At 52.4% G+C, this 22,590-nt stretch overlaps 2 protein-coding genes across 5 annotated transcripts; one reads left to right on the top strand and one right to left on the bottom strand.

Annotated features, from left to right (window-relative positions):
- Positions 1–474: 474 nt before the first annotated feature.
- TREX1 (three prime repair exonuclease 1) lies at positions 475–1,885 on the top strand. Its single transcript, XM_060162041.1, has 2 exons — positions 475–608; positions 879–1,885. The coding sequence occupies exon 2, from the start codon at positions 900–902 to the stop codon at positions 1,842–1,844; it is 945 nt and encodes a 314-aa protein (XP_060018024.1). The 5' UTR covers positions 475–608; positions 879–899; the 3' UTR covers positions 1,845–1,885.
- Positions 1,886–2,127: 242 nt separating this feature from the next.
- Positions 2,128–21,974, bottom strand: SHISA5 (shisa family member 5). 4 transcript variants are annotated; one of them, XM_060162042.1, is made up of 6 exons: positions 21,795–21,974; positions 17,984–18,140; positions 10,059–10,142; positions 3,741–3,856; positions 3,377–3,589; positions 2,128–3,295 (listed from the first exon to the last, which is right to left on the bottom strand). In XM_060162042.1, the coding sequence occupies exons 1-6, from the start codon at positions 21,862–21,864 to the stop codon at positions 3,216–3,218; spliced, it is 720 nt and encodes a 239-aa protein (XP_060018025.1). In that variant the 5' UTR covers positions 21,865–21,974; the 3' UTR covers positions 2,128–3,215. The 4 variants fall into 4 exon arrangements, with proteins under 4 accessions (XP_060018025.1, XP_060018026.1, XP_060018027.1 ...); XM_060162043.1 differs by lacking the exon at positions 10,059–10,142; XM_060162044.1 differs by lacking the exon at positions 17,984–18,140 and having other exon boundaries at positions 21,795–21,935.
- Positions 21,975–22,590: the final 616 nt, after the last annotated feature.

Here is a 22,590-nt window from a genome sequence, read left to right as displayed (position 1 = left end):
AGTGGGAGGGACAGAGCAGGAGGAGGACCCAGGGAAGGCTGAGATCCTTCTTCCTGTTCCTGGCCAGCAGCCCCACGGTAATGAATCTGCTTTGAGGAAGGAGCCCTGCCTTGCCCTGCCCTGCCTGTGGAATTGTCCTGAGTCATCACTTTCGCCTGAGGCCATGGGAAGAAACCATTGTGTGGCAGGGAAGAAGGTGGCCCTCAGCCCAGGCCTAAACCAGGGAGGCCTGGGAAAATGGGGCCAAGGGGTGGGTGCAAAATGGCCACGGCAGGGGCTCCCAGCAGGCTTAAGTCCTGGAGCTAGCCTGCCCCATAGCCCTGTCCTCCCGGTGTGAGGGCGTGAGGGCCCTGGTGCATTGTGCCAGCCAGCAGGCCCACAGCGAGAGGTCTGAGGAGGCCTTTGGGGATAGCACTGTGGGTGCCTGGGGAGGGACAGGTGTTGGCAGGAGGGACAGCCCAGGCAGGCTGACAAGCGGGGCGGGCCTTGCTCACACCAGCCGCTGGGCGGGCTCAGGCCGAGTTTCACTTCCCGCCACTGCTGCCAGCAGCAAGAACCAGCTGGAGAGCGTGCAGCACCCTGAGTCATTGCTGCCTGCCTGCTACTCGGTAAGTGAGGACCCCCGAGGGGAGGGGGTAGGGTGGGAGGGCATGGGTACCTGCCCCACCAACCCTCACCAGACTAAGCGGGCACTAGGGGGAGGAGCCAAGCCTTCCCCTGAACAGGAAACAGTGTGCTGGTCCCACTAAGAAAGCCACCCCACCCTCCCTGGCTTCCTGCCCTGGAAATGGGATGCTCCTGCCCACCCCACCCCACTTGCCTTACCTCTTATCACTGGGCACTCACACACCCACCACCCACCCCATGCTCCTCCCCAGGCTCAGCGGCAGATACCCACCATGGGCTCGCAGGCCTTGCCCCCGGGTCCTGTGCAGACCCTCATCTTCTTGGACCTGGAGGCCACTGGCCTGCCCTTCTCCCAGCCCAAGGTCACAGAGCTATGCCTGCTGGCCATCCACAGATGGGCCCTGGAGAGACTTCCTACCCCTCAGGGGCCTCCTTCAACAGTGCCCCCACCACCCCGGGTGCTGGACAAGCTCTCCCTGTGCGTGGCTCCGGGGAAGGCCTGTAGCCCTGCAGCCAGTGAGATCACAGGCCTGAGCACACCTGTGCTGGCTGCACACGGGCGTCAATGCTTCGATGCCAACCTGGCCAACATGCTCCGAGCCTTCCTGCAGCGCCAACCACAGCCCTGGTGCCTTGTGGCACACAACGGTGACCGCTACGACTTCCCCCTGCTCCAGGCAGAGCTGGCTGTGCTGGGCCTTGCCAGTGCTCTGGAGGGCGCCTTCTGTGTGGATAGCATTGCTGCCCTGAAGGCCCTGGAGCAAGCTGACAGCCCCTCAGAGCACGGCCCAAGGAAGAGCTACAGCCTGGGCAGCATCTACATGCGCTTGTACGGGCAGGCCCCACCAGACTCACACACAGCCGAGGGTGACGTCCTAGCCCTGCTCAGCATCTGTCAGTGGAGGCCACAAGCCCTGCTGCGGTGGGTAGATGCTCACGCCAGGCCCTTCAGCACCGTCAAGCCGATGTACGTGGTCACAGCCTCGACTGGAACCAGCCCAAGGCCATCTGCTGCTACGGCCACGGTACCCCTGGCCAGAGCCAGGGGCACCAGCCCCAACCGTGGTGGAAACAGGAACCCTAAGCCCCTTTCCCCAGTGAAGAGCCCTGGAGCCCCACCCAGGGAGGGACTGCTGGCCCCACTGGGCCTGCTGGCCTTCCTGACCTTGGCAGTAGCCACGCTGTATAGGCTGTCCTTGGCCATACCCGGGCAGTAGGCCAAGAAGGAAATTCTGACTAATAAAGACCCTCCACAGCACCGAGTGATCACTCACTTCTACCCACCATGGCAGCCTGAGAGCCTCCCGCACTTCTGCCCACACTGAGACACCTGGGGCCGGGGGCACAGGAAGTGGCAGTCTTTGTCCATCACCCTCCCTAGCAGGATGGTCAGACGTCTGAGCCCAATAAAAGTAGGGAAGACAAGGAACTTCAAATACTGGATGGAAATGATACCTAGCCTAAAACCCAATCCCAGCAGCCAAGAAAGGAGACAGCAGCTCCAAATAGTTGGATTTATTATAAACAAGGGTGCAGACCCTAGACTCCAAAACACATCAACAGGTACAAAGCTACTATGTGGTGAGACGTTAACGGAGGGATAGGGAACAGCGAGGTATGTGTCTGGGCCAAGAGCAGCCACCAAGGGTCCCCTCCACCTTTGGTCCAGACGACACCTTGGCCCAGGCGTCCCCACTGCCAAGACAAACTGTGGCCTGGGGTACAGGAGCTGGAAAGCCTGTGAGGCTGGCGCTGGGGAAGCAGGGACTATCAGACATCAGAGTTCCTCTGCTCTCTGGGGCAATTTTCCTCCAGGACCCAGGGGTTTCAGCCTCACAGCAACTATTACACACATTTTGAAACAGAAAACAGGCAAAATACTTAGCTAAAAGTAAAACAAAAACACTGCAGGGAGGACACCTGAGTGTGTAGGTGGACAGAGGCCACCCTGCCCACTTAAGGTGGCGGCCAGAGCCAACCAGGGCAGCCAGACCGAGGGTAAATGTGGGCCTCCAGGTGGTCCCAGGAGGGATGCAAGAACACAGACCAGGCACACAGCGCTCAGGGGAGGGTGGGGTTCTGCCTGAGGCGTTTTGATATCAGGAGGCTGCCCACCCTCCACTGGGCATGGCACAGGCTCAGGGAGCTATGGGTAAGGGTTGAGACTCACCTGTAGCCAGTTCCCAAGCCTCACCCACCTGCCTGCATCATCCTCGGGGACAAGCCATGGCCTTGAGCAATGGCTAGCCATTCTGCAGAAACTGGAACACGTGTGCATCCTGCCGGCAAAAGTCTGTACTATCCTAGTGTGACAAGCCCCACTTGCTCTCCCTGGGGTGGTCTAGAAAAGAACTGTTCTTTGAATTTTGCTTGAGATTTCAGGAAGCATAATTTCGAGTGAGGAAGGCAACAGAGTGTGGTCCCAGCAACTCTGGCAAGAATTGTTCCCAGCCCCTCATTGGCATCACAAGAAGCCTCATGTACAAACAGGACACACACACCACGCACAGGGAGAAAAGGACCGTGCCTGCATACCCATTCACACACACATGACAGATCAAGTGGCAGCCAGAGATGCAATGTTGTGCTCAGGGGGCCGCCTTCGGGGGGTCCATGTAGGCTGGATTGTAAGGAGGCTGGCTTGCAGGGTAGGGCATGGCTGCACCTCCTGAAAATAGAGAGGACACTGGTTGGCGGTGGGCATGGCTGCAGGGGGTCCGGCACAGTTGGAGTCGGTAGGGGTACTCACCAGCCACTGTCTCATGGTAGGCGGGGGGGCCCATGGGCTGGGCCAGGTAGGGTGGTGGGTACTGTGTGGGGTACGGCGCTGCTGGCATCCCTGGCTGGGGGGGCATGGGGTGGTAGCCCTGGTACGTTGGTCCGGGGTAGCTGGGCGGCACACTTGGAGCTTGCGAGTAAGGGGTGTGCACTACTGTGGTGGCTGTGGTGGTAGTCACGACCGCTGAAAAGAGAGTCCCAGTTAGGACCCTCAGGCCTGCCACCCCTCCCTCCAGCTCAGCTCCGTCAGGCCCCTGGTAAACCACGCCCACCACCCGGGGTCGGCACCCTCACACAAGGGGTCACAGTGGGGCAGGTGGGCTGGAGATGCTTACGACGCGGTCGGCGGCACATCTTGTACAAATAACAGCAGGAGCAGGTGAAGCAGATGATGATAGTGACAACGGAGAGCACAAAGATGGTCAGTCCGACGGCCACAGTCGTTCCAAACCTGCCAAAAAGCCAGTCAAGGCCCAGGGCCTCTCTCCCCTACCTAGGACCAGCAGTCCACACCACACCCATGCCCAAGGTGCACCCCTCTTGCCAGAGGAGACTCTGGGCAACACAGATAGAGCAACCTCTGGGGTATGTAGCTTGAACCTGTTTCAGCCTCAGGTGTTTCCTCAAGTGTAAAATGGGGTTGACTGAGAGTCACCCAGGGGGGCCCCCTGGCCACACCCTCAGGAGCACGGGAGAGAGTTCTTCAGGTGCCTCCCCCATACACACATCTTGTCTACCCGCACCGAGCCAGCGGCAGATGCCCATCGAGTACATGCCACAAGCCAGGCACTGTGTGGCTTGAACCAAAAACTCAAGAGGTGGGCAAGACAGACCAACTCATGGCCTCTGGGAGCCCACAGATTATTAGAGGAGGCAGGTGTTGAAGGGAAAATGACTCAGGAAGCACAGGTAACGAAAACGGGGAGAAGTTCCAGGAAAGGGGAGGCTGGTGTGGCCAGGACAGTGAAGTGAGGCACGCAGTGAGCCCAGGGTAGGGCTGCTGGCCCCCGGAGTGACGGTGAGCTTGCTGGGTGCCAAGCACTGTGCCAGGTGTCCACATACACCCTCGCTCTGACCAGAAGGGCAGATGGGTAAACTAAGAGCCAGGCGGGGCTGGAGGGGCCCTGCCTTCTGAAGAGGCCGCCTCCCTGCCCACGCAGGCCCCTCAGCAAGGACAAGGACCAAGCGGAGAGCCCGCCCCCCGAGAACGCAGGCCGTGGTGCGAAGTTCACCAAAGCCGACCTTCAAGGGCACAGCCACAGCCCCAAGCTGTCCTCCCCTGTTCCCCGAGGCCAAGCAGTGTCCCAGTAAAAGGCAACTGCACCAAGCACATCAAAACGTGGAGGGGCTTGGCGAGCTTCAGGCATTCGCCTCCCCTGAGGCCTGGGGGAAGGCTGGGCACCCCCCTTCACCCCGCCTTGGGTGGAGGGTCTTCCATCGCGCAGCCCAGACGGGCAGCACAAGCTCAGCAAGGCCCGGTGCACAGCTTTGGGACAGACTAAGGACAGACCCTTCACACTCCAGACTCAAAATACCTGACTGCGTTCGTAAAATAGGAGCCATTGGCCACTGTGAGGCCCAGAACAAGGCCCCAAGACAGGACCGTCAGGAGGTACCTTCCTGCCGAACCAGAGGAGCCTGTCACTGCTCCTCACCCACAGGCTCCTCCCAGACCCTCCATTGACCCAGGGATGTAGACACGCACACCCACGTTCACATGCAATCAATAGCACTCAACTGTAGGGCCACCACCACCGATCTCTAATCTCTCTTTCTCTCTCTTCTGTCTCTGTCTCTGACACACAGTATGGCGCCCAAGCTCACCCCATGTTAGCCTCCACCTTCACTTAGGGGCCTCCTGCACCCCCGGACTTCCCCTTTCCATCATGAGGCCACTCGGTTTCAATCTCCTCCCCTTTCCAGGAAAAGTAAAGCAAATCTCCTCGGCCCTCCCCTACCCCTGACGTCAGAGGCAGGAAGGAGAGATGCGGGGCCTCTTAAAGACACAGTGCGGCTGGCAGGCGCCCCAGCTGCTCCCAGCTGCGCTCCAAACTGGGGCCAGGAGTGGGGAGGGAAGTGCTCGGCTGTCTTCCCGGAGCTGCCTCCTCAGCCCTGCCTGCCCAGGCCCAGCTTCTCCACCCCACTGTCCAGGAGAGCACTACCACGGGGTCCAAGACATGCCCCGCCTAGGGTCCCCAAACCACGCTCCTGCTCCGCCCAGCTCAGCCGGCCAGCCCTGTTCCAGCGGTCCCCTCGATGGGCTCCTTCAGCCATCTAAGCCTACCAGCAGACCCGGGGGCCCACTGGCCCGTCCCCTCAGCTCCTCCTCTCCCACCAGCACATGCTCCAAGCCACAAACCTGCCTGAACCTGAACCTGCCTCACCAGGAAGATGCAGATGCCTCCCCAAGTCCCCTTGGCCACCCTGTCAGGTCTTATCTTGTCACTCCTGCTCGAAAGCCTAGTATGGCTCCTGTAGCTCCTGGGGTCACACAGGAATTTGCTTTATAATTTACTTGTTAAACTTCGTGTGATGTGTGTGTGTATCTGTACTTTTCTCTGTGTGTGTGTGTATACATATATAAATACATATATAATAGTTGATAATAAAAGGAAAAAAATCTAGGATTTGTCTTATCAGATAGTAACACTTACAATAGGCAAATGTTAATCTTAATTAAAAGTCTAAATAAGATAAAACTTGTGTGGCCTGGGACTCCCAGCCTCCCTCCTGTGTGCTCCAGCCACATCACCCTCCTTTTCAGCTTTTGAAAGCACCATGCTGTGTCCTACCTCAGGGCCTTTGCACACGCATTTCCTCCCGCCCAACTGCGCCGTCTGCTCTTCTCTTCCTCCCACCCCTACACAAAGTGACCCCTTGGTCACTTTTCAGACCTCAGCTCAAAACATCACTTCCTCAGGGACACCTTCCCTGACCATGCAGATGAGGTAAGGCTCCTCGATAAGTGCTCTTACAGATCAAATTCTTGTCTACCTCAGTTTATAAACACACACTCCTTTGTGTGAGCGTTTGACTAATGTGCATCTTACCTCCAGCCTGTGGATTCATGGATGCACAGACTGCACCAGCTCTGGACCATCACTGTATCTCCAGTGACTGGACATACAGGAGGTGCTCAATAAGTATTTAACAAATAAATTCACTCAGGGACCCCATGGGCAGCACCTAGTAGGACAGCAAGGCACATTGCCCTGAGGAACAGCAATATTTGAGGGGTGGTTGCAGAGTGGGGCAGGGGCCTGTGGCCACAACAGGCCACGACACTAATGGAACCACACCTCCGAGAGGAAGGAATGGGGCTTCCCAAGGCTGAGGCTACCTCCCAGATCAAGGAGCCCAAAGGCCAAGTTCAGAAGGCAGAGTTGGCCTAGGCAGGAAGGGACAGAAGGCCAGGGGAACAAGAGCCCAGGCAAGGAGCTTGCAGCGGGGCTGAATGGGACGGCCCCTAGGAGGCCAAAGACTTCCAACGTCCAGACACCGAGAGGGCCGTCTCTGGAACTGAGACACCAGTACTCTCACCGCGACGCTGGCCAGGCAGCACGCAGCCGTGACACACTGGGTGAGAGAGCTGCGGAAGGAGCGCAGTGAGGGCTGAGAACTGACACAGGTTGGCGATGCCCACACCTCACCTAGTGGACCTCCCTGCCCTCCCCCTGCACCATCACAGCAGAGTCAGCGCAGAGGGTCAGCAGTGACCTGCCTGGAGCCTGGAGCCAGCAGTTCCACCACTTGGGTGCTTCAAGACACACCATTCCTGCCTGATCATCCTGTGAGTGAAAGGAGCTAGGAAGGGACAATGAAATCAGGACCCAAAAGAACCATGACAGGGAACCAAGGAAGCTCTGGGGAGAAAACCAGCCACTGACCATCAACAGGGCAGGACAGGAGTCACCTGCCAAAGCGGAGAGTGGGTGGAAGACCCACAGGTAACATGGCCACACCATGGGGAGCATGGAGCCCAGGCCATGACAGGCAGATGTGGTCTCATCTGCATCGCTGTGCTCTGAACTGGTGCCTCCTTCTTGGAGAACCCAAGGAGTCACCCAGAGGAAGAGCGGGGGTAGGGGGGTGAAGTCCAAGAATGAAGCGGGAGGGGTCGGAGGTGGGGAGGGGGGCAGAGCTGGCACAGGCCCCCTCAGCACATAGGGTCCTTCCCCTGTCGAGTGTCCCCCGAGCTTCCAACCAGGGCTGGACCCCACCAAGGAACCAACGCTCCAATGGACAAACAACAGTGCCCTTGGCCAAGGGGGCATCACACGAATGCTCACAGGAGAGGATGTCTCTTTGGGGCCCAGGGGGGCGACCACCTGGGGGCATCCACAGAAGACGTGTCACTGATGACCCCATCCCTCCACCCTCCCAGCACCTACTCCTGGAGCCCTAAACCTTTGTAAGGCAGGTGCTGTGCACCACGCTGGGGCTCTGCTCAGAAGCAGAGGAGAGATGGGGCAGGATGGGGTGGGGGCCCAAGGGGGCTGAGCAGCATCTGCACTCCCAGCAGATGGGCAAGATGGCCTGGTGCGGAGGCAGCAGGACACTCACACCTCCGCATCTGCAGGAGGTGGGGGGAGATGCTCCTGAGCTGGCCCCGGGAAGCCACTTCTCCTCTGCCTCCTGGGGGACCTTGTTCTGCAGTGTGGAACCCACCTTTCTCACACAGTGCTCAGTACTCACTCACAAACCAGGCCACCTTCCACGTTCCTTCCCCCTCTCTGAACCCTCTCCAGCTCCTCATGCAGCTGACCCTCAACACACTCAATCCCACCCAAATCCGAGCCCTTCATCCGGAACCCACTCCTCCTCTGTCCTGTATCTCCACATGCAGGGCAGAGAGCAGGACACCACACCGCGGCCCCTTCCCTGGCAACCTTCCTAGCAAGCAGCCTCACCTCACCTCACCCCGCCAGCCCAGCCTCTCTCTGGCCTACAACACCTGGACCAGGAAGCCATGGTCCAGGCTCCCCGCCAGCTGCTGACATACTCCGGGGAGCAGCCAGAGTGGTCTTCATCCTAAAACACCATTCAGACCCCAGCACTGCCCAGAGCCCTCCATGGTGCCTGCCCAGGACGAGGCCCACACTGACTGGACATCAGACCCCCATGTGGGGCCAACTGAAAGCCCACAGCCTCGGGCCTCAGCAACGGGGTGCTCCCTGCATGTAGAGGGAGTGGCGCTTCCAGGTCTCAGTCTCTGACCAACACAGGGAACAGGATCAGCGGGCAGAACAGAGGGAGGAGGCCCAGCCACGGTTGCCTAGGAGCAAAGCTGCACCTCTTCCCCTCCCCCACTCACAGGAGCCCTGCCCCAATTCCTCTGCAGCCAAAGAGGCCCACACTCACCCAGGCCCACAGGGCAAGATGGGACAGGGCAAGAACCTGGACCCCACTACACAGGCCCAGAGCCCAAAGTCTCTTCCTCCAAAGGGGCAACCAGGCCTAGGTGGACCTTCTCAGAGGGGCTTCTAGATCCACCGAGGTAGACGGCAGATGGCACGTGGAACAGACTCCGCCAGGAAAACACACAAGCAGCTGCACGCCCATTCCATCCACGCGAAATGTGCATCACAACACCCGTCACGGTGGCAACAAGACAGCGCAGGAACCTGGCCAAGGGGACTGGAGTTTGGGCAATTGGGGTATTCCCCGGCCCCCTGAAGGGAAGGCCCTGACAATAACCATGACCCACAAACCCTGACACAGACTGTGCATCATCAGTTATTCCAGCATCTTTACTACACAATAATCACCCCATCACTATGCACCCCGCACCACCATTGCCCCTGTCACTTTCACCACTGCCACCATTACCCCAACACCAATACCCACCACCAGCATCCTTATCACATCTCCCTGTCACTGTCTCCCATCACCACCATCACCTCCTACCATCATACACCTGCCTGTCACCCCATTACAGAGCCCCACCATAGCCCCCATTACCATCAGCCTCTACACCATCAACACGCACTACTCCCCCATTACCACACATCCACCATCATCTACCATCACCCTATCCCGGACCAGGAAGCCAGATGTGATAGGGATGCTGGTGGTGGGTATTGGTGTTGGGGTAATGGTGGCAGTGGTGACAGTGATGCGGGCAATGGTGGTGCGGGGTGCAGAGTGATGGGGTGATTATTGTGGGGTAAAGATGCTGGGATAACTGATGATGCACCGTCTCTGTGTCAGGGTTTGTGGGTCGTGGTTATTGTCAGGGCCTCTCCCCACCACCACTGCACCCAGCACCACCACTGTACCATCACCACACACTCAGCATTGTAGCCCCCATCATCTCATCCCTGCCACCACTGCCGCATCACTATCACCTTTTGCCACTATCATCCCCATCACCTACATCCATAGGTCACCTGTGCCCACACCATCACCTAGGTCAATATGAACACCCACACCTGGCCTTTCCATCGTGAACCCCCAACCACAGTCTCCCCCATCCCTGGCACAATGATGAAGACACCCAACACAAGGATCAAAGGTCCTGGAGGTCAGATATGGTGACAGCTTCCCTGAGGCTCTAGGCCAAGGACTCTGTGCCATCCCAGTCCCCACAGCCCTCCTGAGCCCCCTTGTCACCTCTTCCAGGAAGATGTACCCAGACTGCAGGTTTTATTTACCCAGACATGGGGTCGCTGTCCAGGCTAAAGCGAAACTTCAGTGTTGAGCCCAGCTGTTCCGGTGGCTCCACGTTGGTGGGGACGCTGCAAAAAGGAAACCTCACAATTAACATGCCTGCGCCCCACCCAGCACACCGAGAACGAACAAACACTAACTTAGCACACACACAGAACATGCATGAAAGCCAGCCCCATACTGGGCCAGAGAAGTAGCCCTGGGGGCCTCTGGAGGACGGATATCACACACACCAAGATCTCAGGCTACAAAGCCACACATCCTTCTAAAGTGCACATCGAACGTTCTCTAGGACAGACCACATGTGAGGCCACAAAACCAGTCTCAAGAGATCTGAAAAGACAGTTATCATACAAAGTATCTTCAATCACAATGGGATGAAGTTATAAATCAGTAACAAAAGACACACGCTACAAAATTAAAGAAAAAAATCCTAAAAAAAACCCCTCATACCTTGGGAAACTAACATATTACAGCAACAACAGCAACAAAAGAGCTGTGGCTTAAATAAGAAATCATAGAGGAAATTAAGAAATCTGTAAAACTGAATGATAATAAAAATACCACTGGTCAAAATTTGTGAAACACAGCTAAAGGGTTCTTAGAAGGAAATTATAGCTTTAATACTGAGATGGTAGTAAACTGAAGAAGATGGGAAAAATGTAATAGAACAAACCCCCCAAATAAGGAAGGAATTAATAAAGATAACTGCAAAAATAAAAGAGAATAGCAGCCATGGAAAATAAGAGAAGATTAACAGAACGAAAGCTGGTGGACCTCTGGCAAGACTAATCAAGAAAAGGAGAAAAGACGCAAAAAGATAAAAATACAGAAGGAAAAGGAGTAAACTATAGACACAAGAGAGATTTTAAAAATAATAACTGTCTGGGAATTCTCTGGTGGTCCAGTGATTAGGACTTGGCGCTCTCACTGCCGAGGCCTGGGTCCAATCCCTGGTCAGGGAGCTAAGATCGCACAAGCCTCATGGTGCGGCCCCCCTCCCCAAAATGATAATAACTGTTTGAATTGAACAAACCACCTGTGAAAAGGCATTTTTGAAACAAATGGAGGCAACTGAAGACAGACTAGTACAGAAAGCTATTAATGAACTGCTGTTAATTGTGCCAAGTGTGTTCCTGATATATAATTATATTTTAAAGGACTCACTTCTGCAGATAACTAATATTTAAGGAGAAATTTTTATGCCTGGGATGGGTTTTAAAATAATCCAGAAAACAAAAGTAGTGGGAGGTATATGGAACACTAATGTTAGAGTATTGATAACTATGGGAGCAGGTGATGGATATATGGATTTATTATTCTGCTTTTGTATGTATTTGAAAATTCTCAAAATAAATTCTCAACAAATTAACAAAATAAAATTCAAGAAACAAAGAAAAAAATGCAAGAGCATTAGGAACAACTATACCGTACTAACTTTGAAGGACAAGTAAAGCTGAGAAGAAAATATTCTTTAAAACTTCAGTGTGTGTGCGTTGGCAAGCAATAACAAGAGTAAAGCACACCAAGCTGGGATGCAGGGAGGGCGGGGGGAGTGTGTGGCTGGGAAGAGACTTCCACAGAGGTGGGCCTGGCATCTGAAGCCCCTTTTCTCCTGGGGGCATTAGCCTATTTCAGAGGGGCAGCTGAGAGCAGCATTTCTGAAAGCCTCAGGTGGCAGAAATTATATCCAGAGGCCAGCAGGTGGGCAAGCCCTGATGATTCCCACCCACTTGGGCTGGGTCCTGAAAAGCAAGGAGAAACTCAGCATGAGTTTCTCAGCTCAGCTCTGCAATTAGGCCAAGGTGACCTTAGAGTGCTCATGTCCCTGGCAAAAGCAATATCAATCCTCCCTGGAGGAAGTCCTAAGGTCCAAATGTTTACAATCAATTTTGCAAATGCAATGCTTGGCACACGACTGAAGATTTTCAGGAACACTAGGACACTAGACAACATGACTAGAAAACAACAGAAACAACTGAAATATCCACAAGGGCTTTAAATATTGAAGTTATCACACCCTAACATTAAAACAAAACATACTTTAAGATAACTAATAAGAACCTGCTTTATAAAAATGAAATTAAGTTTAAAAAAAACACTTTGGGACTTCCCTGGTGGCACAGTGGATAAGATTCTGTGCTCTCAATGCAGGAGGCCCTCATCAGGGAACTAGATCCCACACGCATGCTACAACTAAGAGTTTGCATGCCACAACTAAGGAGCCCATGTGCCGCAAATAAGAAGCTCACATGCCACAACTAAGGAGCCCACCTGCTGCAACTAAGGAGCCAGCGAGCTGCAACTAAGTAGCCCACCTGCCACAACTAAGACCCAGTGCAACCAAATAAGTAAATAAATATTAAAAAACAAAACAAAACATACTTTGTTCAAGGAGATGAAAGGAAAAAAATTAAGCAGTTTAGGAGAACTTGAAATATAAAAAAGAAACAAAAATTCTAGAACTAAAAAATTACACACAAAAATAGTAATTTATGGGCTTCCCTGGTGGCACAGTGGTTGAGAGTCTGCCTGCCGATGCAGGGGACGCAGGTTCGTGCCCCGGTCCGGGAAGATCCCACATGCTGCAGAGCGGCTGGGCCCGTGAGCCATGGCCGCTGAGCCTGCGCGTCCAGAGCCTGTGCTCCGCAACAGGAGAGGCCACAACAGTGAGAGGCCCGCGTACCGCAAAAAATAATAATAAAAAAATAAAATAATAATAATAATTTATTAGACACAGTGCAAGATATAATTAAACAATTGGAGGATAGGCCCAAAAAATATATATACACTAAAGCCTGGAGACACAAAAAGATGGTAAATGTAAATACAAAAGAGAGTAGGTGAAATACGGAATACAATTTACAAAAGGTCTTACATGTGTGTAATTAGAGTCCTAGAGGGAGAAGTGTGAGAATGGGGCAGAAGCAATATTTAAAAAGATGATGGCTGGAGTTACTCAGTTTTCCTGGATATCTCCCATAAATGCAGGAGATATACATGCTATTAAAATTGTTTGTTTTTCTCCTAGCAAAAACAAAAACAAAAAAAACAAGCCAACAATTCCAGAAGTACTGTGAACCCCAAGCAGCAAAAATTCAAAGAAAAGCACACTTAGGCACATCATAGTAAAACTGCTGAAAACCAAATACAAAGAGGAAAAACTTAAAAATTATTCAGAGAAAAGATATGTTGCTTGCAAAGGAGCAATAATAAAGCCATCAGCTGATTACTCAACAGAAACAACAGACACCAGGAGTTAATGGAATGAGGGAACTTCCCTTGTGGTCCAGTGGCTAAGACTCTGCCTTCCCAACGCAGGGGGCCTGGTCAGGGAACTACATCCCATGCCACAGCTAAAAGATCCCACACGCCACAATGAAGACCCGACGCAGCCAAATAAATAAATAAATAAATATTTTTTTTAAAAAAAAGAAGACAATGGAATGAAAGCTTCAAAGTGATGAACTTTAGGGCTTCCCTGGTGGTGCAGTGGTTAAGAATCTGCCTGCCAATTCAGGGTACATGGGTTTGAGCCCTGGTCCGGGAAGATCCCACATGCCACAGAGCAACTAAGCCTGTGTGCCACAAATACTAAGCCTGCACTCTAGAGCCCGCGAGCCACAACTACTGAGCCCGCACGCCTAGAACCCATGCTCCACAACAAGAGAAGCCACCGTAATGAGAAGCCCACAGACTGCAACGAAGAGTAGCCCCCGCTCACCACAACTAGAGAAAGCCCGCGCGCAGCAACGAAGACCCAATGCCGCCAAAAATAAATAAATAAATTTATAAAAAACAAATAAATAAATTGATCTTTAAAAAAAAAGTGCTGAAATTTGATAACTTCAAAGTGCTGAAAGTTAATAACTGCCAACCTAGAAATCTATAACGAGGAAAAATATCCTTTAAGAAAGAATGTAGGACTTCTCTGGTGACTCAGTGATTAAGAATCCGCCTGCCAGGGCTTCCTTGGTGGCGCAGTGGTTAAGAATCCTCCTGTCAATGCAGGGGACACGGGTTCGAGCCCTGGTCCGGGAAGATCCCACATGCCGCAGAGCAACTAAGCCTGGGCACCACAACTACTGAGCCTGAGCTTTAGAGCCCGAAAGCCACAACTACTGAAGCTTGTATGTCTAGAGCCTGTGCTCCACAACAAGAGAAGCCACCGCAATGAGAAGCCCGCGTACCACAATGAAGAGTAGCCCTGGCTCGCCCGCGCGAGCAACTAGAGAAAGCCCGCGCGCAGCAACGAAGACCCAATGCAGCCAAAAATAAATAAATTAATTATTTTTTAAATCACTTAGACAATATTGAAGAATATCAAAGATTATTATAAAGACACAGTAATTGAGTCTGCTTTAGCCCAGGGACAGACAAACAGACCAATGTAACATAATAGAGAACCTAGAGACAGACACGCATATGTGGACACTCAATCTGTAACAAACTTGGCACTGTAGAGTGACAGAAAAAAAGGATAGTTTTCTCAATAAGTGGCGCTGGGTCAACTGAATACCCAAATTAAAAAATGAAATTTGATCTCTACTTACATGCACTACTACTACTAGGCATACTTAAAAGAAATCCATATACATGTGCACTAAAAGATATGTACAAAGATGCTCAAAGCAGCATTATTTGTTATAGCGAAAGGAAGGAAGGAAGGAAGGAAGGGAGGGAGGGAGGGAGGGAGGGAGGAAAGGAAGAAACAATCCAGATGTCCATCAACATTAAAATGGATCAACTGTGGTATAAAACTTAACATACACCAATGGAAATGAACAGACAACACAACATGGATGAAACTCACATGTTGAGAGAAAGAAACCAGATAGGAAATAGATGTATGACGTCATGTGTATGTCTGTGTGTGTGTGTGTGTGTTTAACAGGTATAGCAGTTTAATGGTTACCTTTGGGGATAACAGAGGGAATACTGATTGGTAAGTAACATGAGGGGGCTTCTGGGATGCTGTGATGTGCTAATTCTTGCCCTGGATAGGTGGTGGTTACGTGGATGTGGATGTGTTTACTCTGCAGTAATTCACTGAACTGTACACTTTATATTTGTGTACTTTTATGTATGTATGATATATACTGCCCCCAACCCCAATAAAAAAACTAAACTATAGAACTTAGGGATGCATGTTTGGGTATTACAGCTCTAAAGAAAAGCAAGGCTATATAAAAGTTAAGAATTATCACTATCTTAGTGGGATGAGAGGAGAGACAGTGATTGGGAGTAAGCTCAACAGGACTTCTGATGTCTTGACCTGCAGAGTGGTCATGCAGATATTTGCTTTGTGATAAATCGCTGAGTTGTACATTTACTTTAATGCAGTTTTCTGTATGTGAATTATATGTTACAACATAACAGATCAAAAAACAATCTCAAGGAATGAGTTTAACAGCAGATTAGACACTTGAAGAATTGAATGAACTGAAAGGTTAGAAGACATCCAGAATGCAGCCGAGAGATGAAAATATGGAAGAGAGACTAGGAGATGTGGACACTGGAGGAGAAGATGCAGCATGTATAAATGGAGTCCCAGAAGGAAAGGAGAAGGAGGAAGGGCAATACTTAAAGAATAGCAGAGTATTTTCTAGAACTGATGAAAGTCACTAAACCACAGACTTAAGAAGCTCAAACATAACATCATAAATTTTTAAAAATCTATACCTCGATATATCATAGTGTAACTGAAGAATGCCAAAGACAAGAAAAGAAAAATCTTAAAAAGCTCTCATAAGGAAAGAAAAAGATTTCTTTTAAATGATGGACAACTGACTATTGAGCTGATGTCTCAACAGAGATAATGGAAGTCAGAGAAAATAACCATCAACTTAAGTCCTGCTCAGATAAAATATTCTTTAAGAATGAGATCAATATAATTTACCATATTAACAGAATAAAAATAGAAAAATCATCCAATTATCTCTAAAGATGCAGGAAAAATATTTGACAAAATTCAAGATCCCTTCATGATTAAAACTCCAAGCAAACTGGGAACAGAAGGGAACTTCCTCAACCCAATAAAGGGCACCTATGAAAAAGCTACAGCTAACATCATACCTAATAGTGAATGCTTTCTCCCTAAAATTGAGAACAAGACAGGGATGTCTGTTCTCACCATTTCTATTCATCATTATACTGGAGGTTCTGGCCAGTGTGATGAGACAAGAAAAAATAAAAGTATACAGATTGAAAAAGAAGTAAACATGGGACTTCCCTGGTGGTGCAGTCATTAAGAATCTGCCTGCCAATGCAGGGGACACGGGTTCAAGCCCTGGTCCAAGAAGATCCCACATGCCTCAGAGCAACTAAGCCCGTGGGCCACAACTACTGAGCCTGCGGTCTAGAGCCCACAAGCCACAACTACTGAGCCCACATGCCACAACTACTGAGCCCACATGCCACAACTACTGAAGCCCATGCACCTAGAGCCCGTGCTTCACAACAAGAGAAGCCACCGCAATGAGAAGCCCGCAAACCTCAAAGAAGAGCAGCCCCCACTTGCCGCAACTAAAGAAAGCTCGCACACAGCAACAAAGACCCAATGCAGCCAATAAATAAAGAAAGAAAAAGAAGTAAACAACAGAAGAAAAAATGGAACGAAAACAAACCAAAACAATACAGTAAGTGAAAAAGAAAGAAATATAGAACAAGAGAGACAAATATAAAGCACAAAACAAGATAGCAAATATTGAATGTAATCCCAGAAATACCAATAATTACATTAAACTTAAATGGAATAAATCCTCCTGTTTTTTAAAGCTACCAGAATAAATTTTTTAAAAAAAAAGAAAGAAAGAAGACACTTATAAAATGTAAAGACAGCAAAAGGGTAGCAGTAAAATGGTAGAATATGATCCATCAGGCATACAGCCTGGTGTCGCCATTCCCCAGAGAACTTTGCGACTCCTTAGTCAGTAACTACATGCATGTCTCTGACCTGGCAATTCGCTCCACTGTACTTGGCAAGAAATTCTCACATGGCTCTGTAAAGGAGGAAGTATATGAGGATGCCCACCACAGTAATCTATGACAGCAAGTTTTGGACTCACACCACAAAGAATACATGGCAGTGATGGGCACAGGCCAGGTGTACACACAGCAATGTGGATGCGTCTTACGAACACTGCACTGACTGCAAAAAGTAAGAGGGTTCACTGTGCCCACAGAATATAAACTTTGCAACACAAATAATCGAAAGAATACAACAGACTGGTTGCCTACAGAATAAGAGGGGAATGGAATGGTCATGGGAGATTAAAATAACATGGTGTAAGATGGTGGAGGGCTGGTCTTGCCCAGGCCAATGACGGTCACCTGCCATGAGCTGAGCAGTGTGACTACCTCAACCCTCTATACCTGTGGCCGAACACAACAAAACACACAGTGTGGCAAAGGGAGACACACACAGGGTCCTAGAACCTTGGTTCCAGCCTATGAAACAGTTTAAACCCAAGATGCAGTGTAAATCCACGTGCCATGGCAAGAGGACACAGGCATGGCCCACAGTGGGCTACACACCCATGCACTATGCCCTCCAGGGTCCACAAGATGATACCTGCACAAATCACATACAACCTCCCACCAGGTGCACACACACACTGCGAGGTACACTCATGCCAAGGTGTCCACCCTGAGGACACGTTGGTACAAGTACACACCCAGGGGTGAGCCACAGGGCCCGCCGAGGCCACCAACCCCTGAGAAACCAGCTCAGCCCTCGAGAGTAGGGGAGAGAGGAACAAGGGACTACCTGAGCAGGGTCTGGGGAGTCCAGCCCAGGACAAGGACTTCCCAGTCCCCCACCCTCAGTGATCTGCCACCATCTCGAGAGGGCTGAGAGGAAAGATGGGCAGGCTCAGGCTGCCTACCTTGTGACCTCCGATGCACCCACCTGGCCTCCGGAACACCACATTCTTCCCCATTCCACACAAATTTCTTCAGCACATCAGAGCAGCAGTATTGGTCATAACAGGTGCCACAGCAGAAATCAGGACAGAACTTGGGGAAGAGGTTGTGTCCAGCGGAAACCATACACGCCTCACTGTGGGCTGAAACAGAGAAACACACCGTTCATCTGTGGCCATGGGGCCAGGCCTCCGCCCTGTCCCAGCCAATACAGCCCCTTCCCCAGCAAGGCCAGCAGGTCCCAGCATGCCAAGCCATCTCTGAGCCATCCCACTCATTGGCCACCTCTGGCCACTGCCCCAACCAGCCTTTCCCTCTCCCCTGGGCTACAGCAGAGGTGCCAACCTGGGCTCCCTCCCTCTCCCACCAGTTCACTTGCCCTCCAGATGGGACAGTGAACTTTCTACGTGTGAGTCTGACTGGGTCACTCCCCACTCTCAGGCCATGGGATCAAGCCCAGAGTCCACAAAGCAGGGTCCAGACTACAAAGGACCTTGAAGGTCACCCACTTCTCTGCCCGTATTCTACCTGTTTCCCATCCTCCACCTTCAAATCTACCTACCCATCAAGGCCTTAATCCAGGCCCCCTCCTACAGAAGCCACCCAAGCCCAGCAGTCCCAGCTGCTGGGGACCAGGCCCTGGACTGACCCGTTCTTTTTATTTGTTTTGGCCACACTGCATGGCATGCGGGATCTTAGTTCCCCCATACATTGGGAGCGCGAAGTGGACTGACCCGTTCTTTTTTTTTTTAATATTTTTTTTATTAATTTATTTTATTTACTATTTTTTATTTTGGGTTGCATTGGGTCTTTGTTGCTGTGCACGGGCTTTCTCTAGTTGCGATGAGCGGGGGCTACTCTTCATTGCAGTGTGAGGGCTTACTGTGGTGCCTTCTCTTGTGGAGCACGGGCTACAGAAGCACAGGCTTCAGTAGTTGTGGCTCGCGGGCTCAGTAGTTGTGGCTTGAGGGTTCTAGAGTGCAGGCTCAGTAGTTGTGGCGCACGGGCTTAGTTGCTCCACGGCATGTGGGATCTTCCCGGACCAGGGCTCCAGCCCATGTCCCCTGCATTGGCAGGCGGGCTCTTAACCACTGCGCCACCAGGCGAGCCCAGACTGACCCATTCTTTTATTATTATTTTTTTTTTGGCGGTACACTGGTCTCTCACTGCTGTGGTCTCTCCCGTTGCGGAGCACAGGCTCCGGACGCGCAGGCTCAGCGGCCATGGCTCACGGGCCCAGCAGCTCCGCGGCATGTGGGATCTTCCCGGACCGGGGCACGAACCCGCGTCCCCTGCATTGGCAGGCAGACTCTCAACCACTGCGCCACCAGGGAAGCCCCAGACTGACCCATTCTTAATCCTCACTCCCTGTCCCTACCGCTCAGCCGCAGCAGCCTCAGTCCCTGCTGGACACTACGACTTCAGGAGCCGGCCCTCACAGACTATAGCTTTACAGCAGGCTGCCTCCTGACCAATTCACCATGGGCCACAGTCACTCCCGCCACAGAAGTGTCCATGTGGTACTTAGCCCTGGGCTGGGCCTGCAGTAGGCACCTAGGAAATGTTTGTGCCCTCAGAGGCCAGGGCTCTGAGGCAATGGCACCATGTGGAGCCCCAGAACCATCACAAGGCTCTTAGTCAGAGGTGGGGTCTAAGTATACCTGGCTGACAAGTGTGGAAACTGACCACAAAGTTTGCAAACTTCCAGGAAGATGTTACGGCCAAATGTTCCCACGCATCCTTTGGCTACATTAGCACAGATCTAGTGCCCACCAGCAGGACAGAATGGTCCTGGATTCTGCCTAGACAGGCCCCAGATGGAACACCCAGTCCAGGAAGGCCCAGATGACTATGGTAGGCTGGGGATAGTCCTGATAAACCCTGAGGTACAAAGTCCTGGCACAGCACTGGGACTCTAAAGACCCAGCCTGGTCATGCCCCCAGGGCAGTGGGCAGTGTCTAGAGACCCAGCCTGGTTGGTATATTGAAAGGGAAAATTTGTCACCCCTAAATATTTCTCTTTGGGGACTTCCCTGGCAGTCCACTGTTAAGACTTCGCCTTCCAGTGCAGGGGTGTGGGTTCGATCCCTGATCGGGGAGCTAAGATCCTACAGGCCTCGTGGCCAAAAAACCAACACACGAAACAGAAGCAATATTGTAACAAATTCAATAAAGACTTTAAAATTGGTCCACATCCAAATAAATAACTAAATATTCCTCTTTGGCCTAAGGATTATTTTAAGCAGATTATTTTTAAGAAACTGCAGACATAGGAGAAGCTCTGAAAACTAAGAAGTTACCCTTTTGTAATAAGACATTTGTAAGTATAAAGGAAATCTCCATTTGTAAGTGTATCTCCCTCGTTGTACTAGGAAGAGGGGGTTGACCTCATCTCTAGAATCAATGCTGAAGGCATAGGTTTAAATCTGCATAACAACCTTACCCTTGTTTACTGGGCTTTTCCCGGTAACTTCCCATAACTGACCCCCAACATCCTCTTTTGCCTTTAGTTCAAGATGGTATTTAAGCTGAGGGCTTCCACCATTTGGGGGAATTACTCAGTTTTCCTTTGTCTCTCTCATGTATACAGGAGGTATGCAGTTAAACTTTTGTTTTTCTCCTGTTAATCTGTCTTACATTAATTTAATTATTAGACCAGTCAAAGAACCTAGATGGCAAGAAGGGAAAATTTTTCCTCCCCCACAGTATCATGCACCCTGGGGCCACTGGCAGAGCAAGGTCCAAAGGCAGAGGCACTGACTGACCTCCTTGAGAAGGGACAACTAGGTGGGGGAGATGCTTTATTCCTGGCAGCTCCAGGCAGAACCCTGCTTTGGGCAAAGCTGCAGGGCAGAGGATGGGACCACCAACAGGCCCAATGTAGCCAGCTGTCCACCTGCCAGCAGGTACGCTCAGCATAGCCCATGCTACTGGGAGGCTCGGGCAACCTACCTCCAGCAGGGCCATTACAGGCTTTACAGCCACAGCCCAGCCCAAGCGTCTAAGCTGGGCCTGAAGACACACACAGGTGAGTCTGTTTGAGCCAAAAGCCCATCACACAAATGTTCTGATGCCCAGACGCTCTGAACCAGGTTGTCCAGACCTCCCTGGACCAGAGAACAGGGCTCTACCTTCTCACTTTCCCAGGTCCTCCAGATTCGTCCACAGTTCCAAGGAAATAAAGTCCTTCCCTTGGAGGAAACCACCCACCCCAGAAGGATTTTTGGCTTCCTATGGAGGTGGGTGGGGGCAGTGCGCTTTTCCAATCCCTACCCCTGAAAGGCCCCCAGCCTTGCTTCCGCCGTCTGTGATTCATCCCTCTACAATCAACACACACAGTGTGTCTCCTCCAACCCTGGGGGCCAGCTTCAGCAGTCTCCAGGAGTACCAGGGCCATGGAGGCAGAGTGTGGAGGTTCCCAGCCAATAAACAGAGGCTGAGGGAAGGCCTCTGATGGAGGGGCCAGGCCTCCCTGCTGCCACCATGCCCCGCTAAGGCCAGGCAGGGAATCCTACCCAGCCCCTTGGAACACTCTAGGACAGACACCCCCACCCTCCCCATTCTAGGACAGAACGATGATGGCAGCTGCCTGGGGTCTGGGCAGTGTCAGTGCTGACGGGAGGGAGGCTGGAGTGGAGGAGAGACCAGTCGTGGGGTCCGCTAACTGCCTCGAAGTTATTAGGGCTCGTTTGGGGTCACTGCGGGGACGGCGCTGCCCGGGCTCCTACCAGGGACGGCGCGGACGTGGCCACCCCCCATGCCTGCCAGGGATAAACTCCCCCACCGCCAAGACTCACCACCCGGAGGCGCTGGTAGCAGCAACAGCAACAGCAGCAGGATCCGAGGCACTGGGGCCGGCGCGGCCATGGCTGGGCGGGTGGGCGGACGGACTGACGGTCGTAGCGCGGCCGTAGCCTCAGAGACCCCCGCGTCCACCCGCTTTCTCGCCTCGCCTCGCCTCGCCTCGCCTCGCCTCGCCTCGCCCCGCCCCGCCCCGCCCCTGCCCGGCCCGGCCGTTCCGGGAACCCCGCCCGGGAAGGAGAGGAGGGGAGGAGGAGGGCGAGAGAGGGTAAGCGGACGCCCCTCCCAGCCTCGGGGCTAGGCACTGTCCGGTGTCGGCTCCTCGGGACCGGCTCTCAGACACAGGCGACCACCGAAGTTGACTTCGACTCTCGGGGCCCTGTCCGCCCACAACCCCAGTCCCCACCCTGGGGCCCGGAGGGGGTCTCTGAGGGGATCTGCTTCCTAGCACTTGAGTGCCTGTTGGGTTCTGCTGGCAGGCGGGACACAGCCCCTCCCCGCTCCTAGGGTTCCTCACTTGCCCCGGGCATCCTCACTCCCCGGGAGGTACCCGAGGACCAAGTGGGGTGGCTGGGGGACAGCGCCCAGAGCAGACCTCCGCACACAGTAGGCCCCTAACAGACGCTGGTTCCCTTCTGAAAGCCTAGTTCAGAGGCTTCGGGGACCCCTGCCTCCTGCCACGACACCCACGACACCCCTACCCCTACCCCCGTGGTCACTCTACCCTGAGTCCAGGCAGGCTCACCCCTGCCTCAGGGCAAGTCTGGCTCCCATGGCCTGGTCTGAGGGAAA

This window comes from Lagenorhynchus albirostris, chromosome 10, assembly GCF_949774975.1.
Source record: "Lagenorhynchus albirostris chromosome 10, mLagAlb1.1, whole genome shotgun sequence".
NCBI classification, from domain to species: domain Eukaryota; kingdom Metazoa; phylum Chordata; class Mammalia; order Artiodactyla; family Delphinidae; genus Lagenorhynchus; species Lagenorhynchus albirostris.
Note: the sequence above shows the minus strand (reverse complement) of the source record. Positions and strands in the feature narration are given on the sequence as shown.

Excerpts from the sequence above, each read along its gene's own strand:
- TREX1 (XM_060162041.1), top strand. The coding sequence starts at position 900 with ATGGGCTCGCAGGCCTTGCCCCCGGGTCCTGTGCAGACCCTCATCTTC.
- SHISA5 (XM_060162042.1), bottom strand. The coding sequence starts at position 21,864 with ATGGCCGCGCCGGCCCCAGTGCCTCGGATCCTGCTGCTGTTGCTGTTG. Across the intron at positions 3,857-10,058 it reads GACAGCGACCCCATGTCTGG|GTTTGGAACGACTGTGGCCG; the intron begins GTAAATAAAACC and ends GCTTTTTGGCAG. Across the intron at positions 3,590-3,740 it reads GATGTGCCGCCGACCGCGTC|CGGTCGTGACTACCACCACA; the intron begins GTAAGCATCTCC and ends CTCTCTTTTCAG.